Raw genomic sequence first — 16,071 nt, 5'->3', positions numbered from 1 at the left:
TCGAGCCCCCGCACTGCCTCTCGCTAGACCGACGAGTGTCTGCACCCCCCCAACACACACACACACACACACACCACACACACACATACACAGCTGAGAAAAGTCCCCCCCGCTTCCTGTTTCATCCCTTTAATCGCAACCACAGCTAGCGCCGCTGCAGCTGTCCGTCCCCACCTGTCCCACTTTGAATGGCAGAGCAGTGCTGGGGTGGTGGGGGGGGGGGGTTGGTGGTGGGGAGGGGGGGGATACCTGCCGGCTGTTGAGCACCTTCGGAGGCGAGATGCAGCTGTGGAGGTTAAAAAAACTCCCTTTTCTGGTGTGTGTGACCGGCAGTGCTTCGTCCCCCCCACGGTGGAGGCGCTGGTGCGGAGGGACAGCGAGCTGATTGGCCGGCTGCACTACAAAGAGGGCCACGACCTGTACCACTGGAGGCCCGGCTGGTTCGTCCTGGCGGGCTCGGCCCTGCACTTCAGCGCGGGGCAGCGGGACGGCGAGGAGGCGGTCCTTCAGCTCAAACGGCTGCAGGAGCTCAGTAAGAACCGCAGCGGCTCCGTGGGAAAAACCCACGTTTGGAATCTGTTTGTTCGATAAATGACGGCAATTAGAGAATCTGTTTTGGTCGTTGTAGCAAACTTATTAATTTCACAGTAGGCAAATTGCTCTTAGCGTAATTAGCAGCCTGTGGGTGGGTCTGAGAACGGAGCGTTCTATATTCATACATTGCATTATTTTAGTATAATTCAGCCTTTAAAAGCGGAGAAAGAATCTAATTACACTGGAAAAAACACTGTACAGTCTCTATACACGACCCCGTTAGCTTTTTTGCTGCTGCGCTGCGTTTAATTAACAGACCATTGTGAGGCTAACGGCATTATTATGATGTGTTCTCACGAGTTTACGATAATTCCTGATAGTAAAGTACACCGGGAGGATTTATTCCTCATACGTTCACGCCGGCTGCTACGGCGCGGCGCGTCTAGCCAACCTTGGCCGCGCCCTACTCTCTGTCGCTAGCGCTAGCATGCGCGGCGTTAAGCCTTTGTGTAAAAATATCTACATCTTGTGACGCTGGGCGAGAAATTAAAGGAATTAAACTGAATTTATTCTGATCATAAATGTCACCGCCGGAGACGGCGCCGAGTTAATTCGAGTCTCGCAGTTTTTATATAGATAACGAGACACTCGTTTTTTCCTTTTTTAAAAAAAATTACATTTATCTTCGGGATGACTCCAGTTTGGGCAAACAGGCGGCGCTGAAAGACGACCTTTAGCGGGGCCGTAAATCAGTTTGGGGCTTTTCTGGGTCCGGAGTGGACGCGTCTGTTGGGGACACGGGACAACTGGTGTCATCGCGCAGGTCGCTAACACGAGTGGCTAGCTTCCACTGTGGCGCTAAAGTCATTGGTGCAACAAGGCCGGGACCGAAGATTAGTGGGCAAGAAGTTTTTGAAAACGCGATGAATTGCAACACTGTCGGAGGGGGCGGAGCCTCTGCAAGCAGAGGGCGGGATAAAGACCAGAGGTGATTCACCTCCACGCCTACAGGTGTGTGATTGGCAGGGTGGCGGGGAATTAGCGGTTAATCTATGGCTCGACGTGTCTGATCGGCTCTTTTATCCTTTGATCTCTGCTCTTTGATGGTGGAATATTCTTCCATAAAAGTGGAGAAAAAACTTCCACGAAGCCACGAATGGGAAAAAAGCCTGTTCTAAAATAACTCGGCTTTCTTTTTGAGGGACAATGAATCATTTTCTCTGGTGTCAAAAGTGTCTCCAACACAAATAAGCGGCATCAGAGGGCGGCGGGCGGAGGTGACGGCCTCTGCCGGCGGATCATTAGCCTGTCACGCTACACAAATGAGTCCGAATTCCCCCAAATCAAAACATTTCAACTCATTTGCAGGAACGTTCTCGGCGCGCGTCTCGGCTAACTGGGGGGAAAAGAAAACCTTCCCGCTCCGCTTGTTTTAAAATCAGGACAGCGGCCGAGCGTATTTACGAGTGGAATCTTCTCCGTCCACGCACGATTCCGCTCAAAGAGGGAACAGTTGGCGATTCCTGTTTGCTTTGAAGTTAACTGGATACCGAGTCATTCTCCAGTGCTAATAGGCCCTGTGATAGCCCCTAGCTGCACACTAGCTTAAAAGAAAACTGCTATTCCGGGTGTTAAAGGGCTCACGCCTGCGGCGGCTGGGAATGCCCCGGTCCTGACGTCTCTCAGCAGGGGGCGCTAATCTCAGAGCAGACATTTTTGCTTTAATCCACTCTCTGCTGTTCCGGTTCCACCTGTGGTTTGACGTTTTCCCGCCAAACCTCTGAACCGTTTCCAGGAACACGCTTAGCTTGATCCGCCGATGCCGAAGTTGCGTCTGTGGGCAAACGTAGCCGCGGAAGCGCCGCGAACTGCCCAGAAGCGACATGAAAGTGAACAATTAAACAGGAAACGAGGCCGCAAATTTGGTTTCCTGTCACACAAACACGCTAGTGAAAAGTTTCCCGCTGAGCCGCGAGCGGATTAAAGAGCACTTCCGCGCTTTGTTCAGACGCGTTCCTACCTGATAACGGCGCTAATAAACCTCTCTTAAGTCGACATCAATCTGCGAAGTTCTGCGCTTTTGTCTGTTTGTTTGGAAACAAATGAAACGCGGCGCCGATGAAAACCTGCCAACGAAAGTCGAGAGAAAACGGCTCCTTCAGAGAGACGCGCGGATTAATTGTTTTTTTTTGTTGTTCGGCCCAGCGAACAAAGGCGACAAAGAACAGAGCGCTAGCCAAAAAAGAGTCCAACTGATGTACTTTTGCACTAATTAAATTTGTTTTATCACCAGTTGGCTCCCGGTTGCTGAAGATAATCTCTTCTACTGTGACTGCTAATGCTAACGCTACCGCTACAACAGAATACGCCGCTCTCGTCTTCTCCGCTCTGCAGTTGCGACCCGAAATTCGCAAAATCCCGCGCACGGGTTTCCCAGACGCGATCCTGCTGTGGCCACTTTATCCAGTCGGACAGCTCGGTGTCCCACAATGCATTTCCCCAAGGGGGGCGACAGCGGCAACTTACTGAGGTTCGCCGACGTTGGGAAACGGCCTCCGCGACCACAGCGATTATTCTGACAGCATCCGAGTTCATCAGGAATAGCTTTAGCATCCCGGAGACGCGTCTTTAGTGTCGGAGTGCCGGCGGCTGCGGTTCCTCCTCGCTTGTCTGACGGCATCTGGTCGTGGTTGCCGGCGAGGAGCGGAGGTCTCGGTTTTCCGTGGCTGGAATCCTCTCCGCAGTCTGGCGGTGCGGCGGATGGTGCCAGATGGCAGCAGGGAAGCATGTGGGAGTTGTCGTTTAGCATCCGTTCACCTCAGTGATTACAGACGCCCGGGCGACGTTTCGCAGGCGTTTCGCAGCGATTCTGCGTTTTTTTTTTGTTTCTCCTCTGGAGAAGATTCTTTTCTTTGAGCTGATGTTGCGTCCAGGAGGGAAAAGGATCCCTCAGCTACGGGACAGTGAGCGTATTCCTCCTTCACAGGTCTGGGATGATTCCGTAAAAGTCACGATTAAAATCGTTAACGTGTTTAAACCGTTGAGGAACTTTGATCCAAGCACATTCTTTTGCTAGCATCAGGATAAACCCGCGCCAGGCCCTTGATTTGCGTTTAAAAACTAGCATCAGGATAAACCCGCGCCAGGCCCTTGATTTGCGTTTAAAAACGAGCATCAGCATCATTTAGTGACTCTCTTTCATCCCGAATTTTAGACATTGGATGGAAATCTGTTGGATTCGAGTCTGACTGTCGTCGTCGGTTTGTTGGTTGTTGTTGTTGTTGTTGTTTTTTAAATTTATTTCCTCTTTAGCAGTTTAGCGCAAAGACTTGTGAAACGGAGGTGAAAAGATTGTCTCTCTTGTCAAGTTAAAGAACAGTAATCCTTTTACCGGGACCTCTGGCTCTGGCAAATTATCGCTAAATCAGCGGCGCAACGACTCCGCTAACAGTGGAATGAAAACGACATCAGTCAGGAAGTCGATCCAGAACTTTTTATCTAACTGCTGGAAAAAAGCAAATGTTTTTTTCCGTCTTTCAGGCTGTCAGACTGTTCCCGTAACTCCCCGATAAATGCTGTAACCTTCTCGACGGGTTTTTTCCATTAGCGCGCCGCGGCTCTCAAACATTGTTTACGGATTTGTTTTCTTAGGTTTTATGCATTATTTGAGCAGAGACGGTGCGATAACGCCGCTCGCGGTCGTTGCTAGGAGACTCGGCAACAGAGCCTCGTGCATATTTTTAGCACTCCTCTGTGCGCTCGTTACTTTCATCAGAGATCGTTTGAATCCACCGATTTTAAGATATTATCCTTCGGCTTTTGAGTCGCTAATGTCTCCTTTTTATTGGGGCTGGACTGTACGCCCGAGATAAAAGGCTAACGCTAATAGCTTTATCCTAAATGTTAACTATGTTGATGGGCCTCCTCTGAAACAGCCCACGTTTTTAATCCAGTTCTTCACGCTTATAAGTGTCTTCATGCCCCCCCAGCTGTCTCCACTCACACCGAGGGTGAGGAGAAGATCCAGGTCCTGCTGATGGTGGAGGGCAGAAGGTACGTGGGTCCTTCGCAGCTAATTGGGTTGGCGTTAATTTAGCCTTGCTCTCGTTGGAGGAGATCTGGCTTAAAGCTGCCGAAAAAGCCTTTTTATTAAAGCGCGACACTTGTTTACACCATTAATGGCTTTTTGTTAGCTTGTTTTGGATCAAACCTCCTGGGGAAGCGGCGCTCGCTTTAATCTTGGCGGTTGCTTAATGACTCCGCGCCGCTTTTCCTTTTTGTAATAAATCAACCTTTGTTCTTGGCGTGAAGATTGTCCTGCATGAAAGAGACAAAAACAACCCCAAAGGCTTTTCTCCTTTTGACCTGTCTGGCTCAGAACCCTCTACATCCACGGCTTCAACGCCACCGACTTCTCCGTGTGGCACGCCGCCATCGCCCTGGCCGCCGGCACGGACAGCAGGGACCTGGGCGACCAGCAGCTGACCAAGAACGGCGTCCCCATTGTGGTGGACAGCTGCGTTGCTTTTGTCACCCAGTACGGTGAGAAAGAACCAGGCCTAATGGGGACCTGGGGGGGGGGGGTTCGACCACCAAACGTCAGTTCTCCGGTTCTCCCAGGTTTGTGTCAGGAGGGGGTCTACCAGAGGCAGGGGGACCCCGAGCGGGCGGCCCAGCTCCTGGAGGAGTTCACCAGAGACGCTCGCAACGTGAAGCTGAGGGAGAACGAGCAGCGCCTGGAGGACGTGACGGACACCCTGAAGAACTTCCTGTCCCAGGTGGAGGACGCCCTCCTGGCCAAGGAGCTCTACCCCTACTGGGTGTCGGCTCTGGGTACAAAAACGCCCGAATCTGAGGTTTTATTTGCCAACGTTTGAAGTTTGGTCGCCGTAAATATTTCTGTGGTGGCTGTAGACGAGAAGGACGAGAGCCGGAGAGTGAAGAAATACTCGACTTTTATCCAGAGTTTACCGAAGGTCAACAGGTCGACGCTGGAGGCTCTGCTGCAACACCTGTACAGGTGCGTCACACACACACACGCACACACGCGGAAATGCTCGGCTCCGCCTCTAACCCCGCCCCCGTCTCCCAGGATCCACCAGTGCTCCCACCTGAACCACATGCCGAGTGAGAAGCTGGCCGCCGTCTTCTCGCCGTGCCTGTTCCAGACTCAGGGCCGGACGCCGCAGGAGGCCGCCGTGGTCAACGACCTCATCAGGAACTACATCCTGCTCTTCAGCGTGGGTTAAAAACCGCCGCCTGCTAGCGTCGCCCCTAATTGGGCCCGTTTATCTCCGGAAATGTGGCGTTCGTCCGACCTAGCGTTCGTTCCATCATCACAGTCTGGAAAACGTAATTTTTTTATCGAATATTTGGGCAGGCGAGACTTTATTTACGCCGTCTCGCCGCAGCCATCTGGGGAGCAGATCGTTTTGTTCTGACGGGGGCGGGATCAGCGTTACACTTGGAAGGCTGCCCGATGCTAGCGCTCAGCGGAGCGTCGCGCATCCCTCTCGTTCCGATGTTTGGAAGAGTTTCCTCCCCCGAACCGGCCGGTGGCGCCGTTAACAACAGGAAACTGCTGCTGGTAACGTTAGCAGTGAAGCGACGAGGCAGGCGGCTAACCGAGGAGGTGTTTTTGTCACAACGCCGCCGCCGCCGTCGCCACTTTGCTAGCTGTGTTAGCATTACGCGCGGGGAAATTCCCAACGCCGGCTATCGTGACGCTACCGTAAGCAGGTTTGCAACTCAGCCATCATGGATCCACTAAAACAGTTTACGTTGGATTTCTGGTCCCATTAACGATCTCTTCGTTTAACGTAATAGGGTAGCTGCGAGCAAACACGACCTTTGACCCCCCCGATGACCCGCAGCCGCGTCTGTCCCGTTTTTCCCCGCAGGTGGACGAGGAGCGGGCGCAGCAGATGGAGAAAGAAAACGGTTTCATCACACGCTGGAACGACAAGAAGGACGCCACGGTAGGCCCGAACGGGAGCCGCAGCCGGGCGTTAGCTTTGGCGCCGCATGCATCGGCTCGTTTCGGGGGGTCTCTCGGCGGTGTGAGGGGAACGTCCGCTGTGGTTCACGTTAGGTTTCCGTCAGGTCACGTACAGCCGGATCCCTCAACCGGGAAAAACGTTCAGCTAAGCGGGGGAGGGGGCTAATTAAAGCAGCCGCTTCTGTTGGGATCTGAAATAATTCGTTGATGGCGGTTTGGCTCGGCTCTGGGGGTCAGCCGGGTCAGAACACGGTCGTCTGAGGTGAAGCGCGGCACGGCGGCGTCTGGTTCTGAGGGCTCAGTTCCTGGTTCCTTCATTAAAGGGAACCAGGGAACGAGCGAGCTAATAAGGCTGCTTATTTTAGGCACGATTTAACATTCCAACACGACTTAAATTCATCGGAGTGTTTAATTAAACGTTCCCATGATCCGATCTCGCTCTCTTCTCTCCCCTCTGCATGCGAGCCATGCTAAAATGTTAGCATCCCGCTAAATACCAACCACTTTTTCACACTTCAGGACTGATCAAAGTGAGACCGACTGACGGTCCGATGCAATTAAAAACAAACGTTAAATTCAACGGAATCTGGCCACTTTCCGATAAAATAGGATCTTTTTGAGTTGCTTTGAAGAAGAGAAATCAAAGCTTTTCTCCTCTTTCTTCCTCCGACAGCCGTGAACAACCCCCTCCCCGGTTTTCTGAAGCCGGCTCCTTCGCTAACATCAGACCTCAGAAGGAGGCGGTCGAGCGTCCTCGGCGCCGCCGTAGCTGCGCGAGACATTTTCACAATTACAGCTTGTGCTCGGCCGTCGCGGATGACTGTAATTTCTCTGTCATTCGGGGGCCGGTGGAGTCAGAAGTGGGCCCTTCCCTCTAATCACCAGATAGTTCTTCCAGTTCAAGCCAGTAATGGACCCGAGTTCACCTGAGCCGTTAAACGCCAAAAGTAGCCGTAATTTTCGGAGGAAATAAAGGGTTTGTTTTTTTGTAGCCTCCAGGTTTTGCAGCCGAATTCCCGCCAGGTTTTCCTTTGTTATTTGGTGCTGTGGTCCGAATCACTGCTGTTTCTGTGGACAGGAGACACTCACGCATGTTCTGGGATCTTGTTTTTGTCAATAAAATTAGCTAATTTCCTGTTGGGCTAATGCGTCCCTAATGTTTAGCTAATCTACTCCTCTGGTGAACGATTTATCCTTTTTTAGCTCCGTAAACTGTTGAATGTTTTAATATGGAGAGAAGACATTCATACGTGGTCAGAGATCGTGTTTTTGTGCAGGATATTAGCACTTCTGGCTAATATCCTGTAAGGCTAATGCACCCCGAATGCTGAGCTAATCTAAGACGGTGGCTATTTTTGCTAACGACTCCCTTCCAGGGTGAATTAAAGTTGTTTTCCTGGTGTGGAGCTAAATAAGAAGGAGCCTCTAAAAAGTGGGAGCGCTTGTGCACGAAACCGGATCAGAACCACTGTGAAAGAACGTTGAGGTTCCTCCAGCCCTGCCGACTTTATTGAGTCGGGATTTAGCAGCGGCGGGATTGAGTTCGCCGGCCTCCACCTCAGAAAACAACCTTTTGTCTGCAGCCACGGAACAGTTTCCCTCACTTCCCCCGATTGAGATTCATCCGGCGCCGAGCTCCGACGTTCCACGGAAAGCCAATTAAGGCGGCTGCATTGTTTTGGTAATTCGGCTGATCTCTGTCTGACTCCATTTGCTGGTTTTTTTCCTGCTTTCTTGCCTCCCCAGTTCGCTCCGGCTGGGGACTTGATCTTTGAGGTTTACCTGGAAAAGAGAGAGCCCGAGAATTGCTGTTTAATCAAGGTACCGTGTGTGTGTGTGTGTGTGTGTGTGTGTGTGTGTGTGTGTGTGTGAGGCAGTCGAGCTCGCATTCATCCCTTGGGGGAAGAGGGTCAGGTGGAATCAGACGTTAAACCAGCCTTCTCTGGAATTCCAGGAAGTCTGAACTGCGCCTGGAACCCGGCGGAACGCTGCGACCCGGCTTGCGTGACCTTTGACCCTCTCGTGTCCTGTTGGCTGCAGGTGTCCCCCAGCATGACGTCTGCGGAGCTGGCAGAGACGGCGCTCGGCATGAAGAACGTGACCTTCGCGGAGGAGGACTCCTGGACCACCTTTGAGGTCATCGAGAACGGAGAGCTAGGTACTGGGAACCGGGTTCTCGGTGCGGACGGTTCCGACCTCCGGCTCAACACTGTCTCCACCAGCTTCACCATCTTCTCGGCCTCGGTGTCCTGCTACGGATGCGCATTAACGCAGCAGTACCCCAAACCACCACTAGGTGGACACCGCCAACGCCGTGGAAGGCTAACGACTAGCGCTAGTGCTTTGATCACAGAGATGCTAAAATGAACGTGTTCCATGTTCAATCTGAAAGAGTCTAAATTGTTGATCTGAAGCTCAAACCAACCAAACCAGTGGCTCTGTACTGGGATTTGTTAGCTAACAAGCACAAAAAAAACCCTAATTAATGTTTCTGAGCATCTATTTGAATACATTAAACATTTTCTTTCAATCAAAATGAGGAGAATATGCTTTCTTCTCGTTAGAGGGGAAGAAAATCCTTAATTAAGATGATTTACTACTTTTTCTGTATCTATTACACGTCTGTCTGTGCACAAGGATCCTCGGAGGCAAAGTGATTAGCGCTTTTAGGCACCGCGACAAGACGTAAATCACTGCTTCTCCTCTGTCCCCTGAACCACGGCCGAACGAGCTAACGCGCTAATTGGAAATATTTCGGCTGTTTCGTTTCACGTAAGCGGCGCCTCTGAAGCCAGACGGCGGACGCCGTCGCCCCGGCGACCGTTGACCGTGAACTCCGCCGCACGCCGAGACGTTAGCGGGGCCGCGTCAGCCCGGTGAGCGGCGCATTAATTAATCATCCTCCCCGTCACATGTCAGGAATTACAGCCGTCTTCCTCGCGCCACCAACCCGGGGAGCCGACCCGCCTCATCGGGCATTAATATGCGCCGGCGCCGCCCGCCGTCTCTCGCGGGCCGCGTTTGATCGCACGCTTGAGGGAGGGGAAGTCAAAGTTGAGCCGTGTCGCCAAAGTTGCTGAGCTGGCGCCCCCTCCCCTCCCCCGCCCCTTCCATCGGTTCATCGAGAGTTTACGCGAGCTCTCGTGTTTGTTTTTCCTCACATAAAGTTCCAGAGGACGCCACGTCCTCCTCTAAAGCCGGAGTCCTGCTGAATACTGAGCGCCTTCGCCGCCGCTATTTTCCACGGCGATATGTGCGAGGGAGAGTAAACAGGTACCGTGGAGGCGGCGGCGTGACAGGTTTCGCTCATAAAGCCATAAAGGCGGGAGGGGAAGGTGCATTAATTAGCCATTTTAGCGGCTAGCTACAGATAAACACTGTTATCGAGGACAATAGGCAGGGAAGAGGGAGCTAATATTTGTTGGGGAATGAGGAGCTAATTCCACGGTCCGGGTCTGCAGAGATTCCAGGGAGGAGATAAGCCCTCGGTCATGAATAACTTATGCCACCGCGTCTCCTTCCACCTCCACCGCAGGGCCGGAGGGTCTACTTCCTTCCTCTGGTCGAGGGGACACGCCCTCCGCCAATTAGCACCAATAATAACGGTATTTTACACTTGGGTGTGTTTTTATAATCAGTTTCGAATGTGTAAAGTCAACGAAGCCGACAGAAAAACTGCGTGTCGTTAGCGGGGTTGGTGAATTAGCCGCAGGTCTCCTGCTGCTGGGGCGGGTTCACGACCTTCTTTGGTCCCCCACAGAGCGACCGCTGCACCACAGCGAGAAGATCCTGGAGCAGGTGCTGGACTGGAGCGGCCTGGAGAGCCCCCGCTCGGCTTGTCTTGTCCTGAAGAAGTTCCCGGTGGCTGAGAAGAAAGGTAGAGGAGCGGATTTGAACGCTTTATTTGGAGCTGCTCACTTTAACTACCCGTCTATGCAGATGATGCTGTGCTATTGCGACTCTTGTCGCGGCAGGAAGCTAGCTCGCTAAAATTCCGAGTCCTTTGTTTCGGGAGCCAGCGCGGACCTTTTAAACTCGCGCGATTCACTGAAACCTGCGGGTGTCGCTCCTCGTCACAAAGGTCTTCTCTTGTGTTTAGCCTGCGACCTGAAGCGCTACACCAAAGGCGGCGGTCTGAAGTTCAGCGACGGCTCCTCCAAACTGCTGTCGGGACACAAGTTCCAGGACAAGTACGCGGTCCTGAGCGCGGAGACGCTGCGGCTCTACAGGGACATCAAAGTAAGGCCGATCCTGCCAAACCAGCGTTAGCATGCTAATGTGGGGAAAGCAGGAATCGAAACGAGGAGCGACGGCGGCCAGAGCCAGGGGGGCCCTCCCAGGGGGCCCTCCCAGGGGGGCCTCCCAGGGGGCCCTCCCTGGGGGGCCCGGTTCTGTGCTCATCTCTGCCGCCTGAAACAAGAGATTTATTTGAATAAATAACGGAGGCGGAGCGACGCCGGCGGTCGATACGCGGCTGCGACGCGTCTTCCAAATATCAGGTTGTGTCATTATAATCCGCCGTCTCCGGCTGCTACGCTATTATCGTTCTCTGCTAATGTCGCCGGGAAGCGGCGAGGTCGCTCGGCGGAGGCGTGAAGCTTTGTCCTGCCTTTGATCTGCCCCGCGGCGATGCTTTGAAGCTGGGTCGCTCTTTAATTGCAGGGCGCTAAAGCCGAGAAAACGATGCAGCTGGATTCTGCCAGATGTTACCTGGGCCTGAAGAGGAAGCTCAAACCTCCGACCAGGTAAAACGCTTCCTTGGGATCAGCGTTCCTGTCATTCCTTTCTCTTCCTCTTGACTGGAAAGTGTGTTTTTCCTCTCTTTATGCCCAGTTCCATTTCACCAGGAAGCAGTCGCGACCCCGTCGTATATTTTCCCGATTTTAATGAGATTTTAACCCAAACAAATGATAAAATTTGGCCGCCGGCAGTTTGATTTAACCGTCTGCTGAACCTTCAGCGGGTCCTCCGGGTCGGACGACCGTCGTAATTAGCCAAGAATAATTCCTCGTAATTTTCCCCGTGTCGGAATTTTGGGGACCGGGGAAGCGTGACGAACGGCGCTCGCCGGCGCTTTATTGCGACACGGTCGAGGGGGGAAGTGACGGACCGGAGACGGGAAGACGGAGAGGGTGGAGGCAGCTCATTAGGAGGGGGGTCCTCGGGATCGGAGCGGCTGGAGGGTCCTCGGGATCGGAGCCCAGGCAGCCGGGTGGCCTCTCCGCCTCCTGTCAGCCACTTCCTGCTTGGCTTTAACTTCATTACTGCTGGTATCCACCTCTCCAGACTCCTCACAGGCTAATAGGTTAGCTGCTCATAGCTTCTGTTTTGTACACTTTGGTAAGAGCTTAATAAGGTCGTTTCCAAACATGTGAGCAGTGGAAGTGCAGTCATTAATCCTGACAATGCTAATGTTAGCGCCTTGGATTTGAAGCAGGCTGCCTCCACCTTAAGGAGGAAGCTTTCTGGTGTCTTCTCAATAAAGACGGACGGAATCCAGAGTTTCAAATGAGACGGCGCGCTAAGAGGCTAATTCCAGACACATAATGTGTTGAACTAGCATAGTTGCTTTAATGTCTTTACCAAAAGGTTTGTATAATAAAGTTTTCTAAAGAACAGCAAAGTCCTTTGTTTCAACATCAGAGCAAATGCTAATCAGAAAATCATTTCAGCACATTCTTTCTTGTTGCTAATTAACAGATTGTTGCTAAAATTGGTTGATCTAGCAAAGCTAGCGATCAGATGCATTTAGGATGTTTTCGACTCAAGTTTTTGTGTAATTGCCAAGCTGAACCTACACAAACAGACTGTAAAACTCTGCTCTTTGTGGGCGTCTGAGTCGCTGCCGCTAAGCTAAATCATTGTGAAAGGCGAAAGCTCTTAAAAACAAGTTAACGACCGCCATCTCTAGCTCGCTGAAGGTTTCCAGGCTGCAGATCTCTGACCTGTGTCCTTCTCGCTTGACAGCTGGGGCTTCACCGTCTGCACGGACAAACAACAGTGGTGAGTGTCGCGATTCGGCTCGTCAATAATTGATCGGAGCGACCGAAGACCGGAAACAATCGCAAAGTTTGAAAAGTGAAGGAGCTCCGCGGCAGCAGTGGGGCTGCGGGCGCGTTTAGAGTCTCAGAAATGCTCTTTTGCTCATTAAAAACAAAGCTAACGCTAGCACGAGTCGGCACTGGACGCAATTTATGTAGGAACCTGGCTCAGTTACTTTAAATGTAGCTCAGGAACATCAGCGGATCAGATCTCCTGAGTAAAATAATACATATTTAGCTTCTTCCGCTCATTGATTGTCGTCACATTTTTACGTTTATTCTCCTCACGCGCTTTTAAAAACGGAAATAAACGTCGTAGAAGCGTCGACGCTGACGGGTTTAATTGACACCGTCGGTCTGCGTTGCCTTTATCATCGGGAGTGCGACAGCCGGCCCACCGTTAGCTGAAAATAGACTCAGCTAACGGCGTGAGCCGCCGCGTCCAATCAGCTGACTCCGTAACGAGGCGGAACCGTGTGTGTGACCGGACTCTCCCTCCTCAGGCATTTCTGCTGCGAGACGAGGGAGGCGCAGGTCGGCTGGGTGACGGACATCATCAGGATGAAGGTAAGATCGGCATTAGCGCGCCCGTGCGCTAGCTCGCCGTTTTAACGAGGCCAACCTGCGGTGACCGGAGCGCTGCGGGAGGAAGTTCCCCTCGCTCCGAAAACCTCACAATCCGCCCTCGTCTCGTTCCGCCGGAAGACGCGCCGCGTTTCCTCCCCCATGGCGCCGCTACGCCGAGGGAGCGCGCACACGCAGAGGAACGTAAAGTTTTCCAGGTCACTCGGCGCCGGCATAAATCATATTTGGTGGAAAAGCTGCGAGAACGAGGCCAAGGCGACCATAACAATCACATTGTGGCGCTTAGCGCCCAGATACGGCTAAGTGTTGTCGCTGACGCAGCACGCGCCACATAAATAATGCACGCTAAAGCTAGCAGACCGTGGCTGTGTAAGACCCCCGCCTTTATTGTTCACCCTTCTTCCGGCGCTTAAACGTAGCCGCGGCGCCTCCTGGTCACATTAGCGAGCCGATTCCCAGATATCGAGTCGCAGATTGAGATTTGGTGTCGGCGTTATTGTTCTCTCAGCACATCTCACGTCCGTTATGGGAACTCGTCTGCGCGGCGTCACTGTTTATCACAGGTGCTTACCGTAAAAGCCTTTTAGCGCCACGCTCCGGGCTAGCCGACATAAAGGCCAACGCTGTCAGCAGACAATTGATCTGAAGGGGGGGGGCAACTTTTGTCTCCTGTTTCCGGGTGCTTATTTCGGTGACTTTCCTCTGTTCTTTAGCGGAAGCTCGGCTAAACCCGTCGCGGCTTCCATGCGGCTGAAAATATTAGCATTGATCCCAAATCCGCTAAATATCGGGACTGTCGGCGCCACTCGCCTGAGCTGGTGAGAAGGACGGAGGTTTTTTTTTTGTAGGGGCAGAGAGAGAGAAGCGATGTGAGGAAGAAGACAAAGAGGGCTGCGCCATTCTCACCTGTTAGCTAGGCCTGCGCGCTGACAGTTTCCATGGCAACCGCTGATGGAGGGCCTCATTTTGAAGCTAGGCGGGATGGATGGCGGCGGCGGGTGCGGCTAACGGCATAAAGGTGAAGGACGGGTCACGGCAGTAATGAAACAAGGATTTGTTAAAGACGAGCCGGTTCTGAAGGTCCGCGGGTCGCGCCCACATAAAGGGAGACATTATTAGCAAAGTTTGTCTGGAGAGCAAACGGCGGCCAGACGGGAACGCGCCGCTCTGCTTCCAGACGTTCTCCCATTAGGACAAATGTCCGAGTGGAGAGATTCCGGTCCGGCCAGTCACGATCTCCGCTCTTTGTGTCCAGTTCGGCTCCGACCTCTGCCCCAAGGCCGCGACCCGGAGAAAAGCCGCAGGGGCCAAGCCCTCCAGAGGGGGCGGTGCCAGCAGAGGTCAGGTGACCTTCGGGACGTCGGAGCAGGACTCGAGCGCGCAGGTGAGCGTCCAGGTGAACAACTTCCGGGAGACGCTTGTACATTTTGTAACGTGCGTGAACTTTTGGCGGGCAGCCGAGCGGCGGGCGCGCGTACATGGACGAGCTGAGCACCAGGCTGGCCAAGGACTCCGCCCCCCAGCGGGACGCCGGCGCGGCCGAGAGGCGGGGCCACACGATGGCTCGGGAAGCCCCGCTCCGACCCAACTCTGCGGACCTTCACCAGCCTCGTTTCTCCTCCCCGTCCCCACACTCCCACCCCTCGCCTCTCTCCCTGGGGGGCGGCTCCAGGTTCCCCCAGAGGAGGCCGGCCCTGGGCCAGGGGGGGACCCTGCCCCCCAGTCTGATGAACGAACTCAACTCTGTGCTGACCAGGAGCGACCGCAGCTCCGGCGGCAGGTTCGGGGGGAGAGAGGAGAACTAAGAAGAGGACCACGATGACCTCCGCCGGACCCCCCCCCCCACTACAAACCCCATATTCTACTGCTCATGATGTGATTGTACAGTGTAAATATTTGAATTAAAGCTGCTTTTGCTGGGAACGTCACATGATTTCAGGGTTTTATTGAGTCGTCTGTTTATGGGGGAGCGTCTGACCACCAGCCCGTTTATGGGAAGTCCTGGATCAGGATTCTTTTAGATCTTCCTGCTCCACGTTCTTCGGAGGACCCGCCCGACCCCGGGACGCTGGTGACGCCGCGAATGCTGGCTAGCTTTGGGTAAGTGACCTAGCAAACATTTATCACTTTTGACTTGTTTATTTGACCGTTTTGCTCGTTTAGTCGTCTCGCGTTGATCATTCTGAACCATTAGCGCATTAGCATGACGCGGTAAGCATACCGCGGAGGTGGATTTGATGCTAATTACCGCCATTCCGTAGCCGAATTTCTCTTTTCCTGCTCGTCATTTCCCCTTTATGATGTGCGTCTGTGCACTTTTACTAGACGGCCATATTTTTATATCCCATCAGACGGATTTCGCCCGGTAAAAGAAGAGTGGAAGAGTCTCCCTATTCTACCCAATTCCAGTGTAATTAAATGATCGCCTTATTCAGAGCTTCCATCAAGTTTCGCGCCGTCTCAAGTGAAATGTAAGAATAAACCCTCTCGAGCCGGGCGCTCCTGCTGAATAATGCATCGCGGAGGGAAAAACGCACACGTCGGCAACTGTCGCGCAGGTTCCTCCATGAAAAATTCATATTAACATTTTATTTTCATTACCGCCGCGGCGCTAGCTGCCTGGCCTTTGTTTCACGTGCTCGCACTCGTGCTCGGAAGGCCGCCGCCTCTGTGGTCCTGGCGTCTCTCGGTGAAGCTCCTCGCTAGCGTTGCCGATATTATCACGTTTACTGAGACGCCACGTTTACTGATCCAGTTTTAATCCAGAGTCCAGATCTAGAGACGGACCTACGTTAGCATACAAAGCACAGCGGGATGATTCAGGTTCAAGCAGCTTGTGCTCGTCGTTTCGTCGTGGTGGGAAAGAGCCAGTGTGTACGATGCGTTTGGTTCGACTAAAGCTAACCTTGTTTA

General features: G+C 52.9%; 1 protein-coding gene across 1 annotated transcript in view; it reads left to right on the top strand.

The window, feature by feature from the left end:
- Window positions 1-15,086, top strand: part of arap2 (ArfGAP with RhoGAP domain, ankyrin repeat and PH domain 2) — a 59,066-nt gene extending 43,980 nt beyond the window's left edge. Inside the window, 16 exon segments of the mRNA XM_057027436.1 lie at window positions 334-532; window positions 4,524-4,587; window positions 4,913-5,076; window positions 5,155-5,367; window positions 5,449-5,554; window positions 5,627-5,774; window positions 6,435-6,512; window positions 8,279-8,353; window positions 8,573-8,690; window positions 10,293-10,409; window positions 10,632-10,771; window positions 11,195-11,277; window positions 12,500-12,535; window positions 13,077-13,140; window positions 14,414-14,542; window positions 14,616-15,086. Of these exon segments, the coding sequence (XP_056883416.1) occupies window positions 334-532; window positions 4,524-4,587; window positions 4,913-5,076; window positions 5,155-5,367; window positions 5,449-5,554; window positions 5,627-5,774; window positions 6,435-6,512; window positions 8,279-8,353; window positions 8,573-8,690; window positions 10,293-10,409; window positions 10,632-10,771; window positions 11,195-11,277; window positions 12,500-12,535; window positions 13,077-13,140; window positions 14,414-14,542; window positions 14,616-14,963 (2,082 nt within the window). The 3' untranslated portion in view covers window positions 14,964-15,086.
- Window positions 15,087-16,071: the final 985 nt, after the last annotated feature.

The sequence above is a fragment of the Takifugu flavidus genome, chromosome 3, assembly GCF_003711565.1.
Source record: "Takifugu flavidus isolate HTHZ2018 chromosome 3, ASM371156v2, whole genome shotgun sequence".
Taxonomy (NCBI): Eukaryota; Metazoa; Chordata; class Actinopteri; order Tetraodontiformes; family Tetraodontidae; genus Takifugu; species Takifugu flavidus.
The sequence above is the reverse complement of the archived record's forward strand: the minus strand, read 5'-3'. Positions and strand labels throughout refer to the sequence as shown.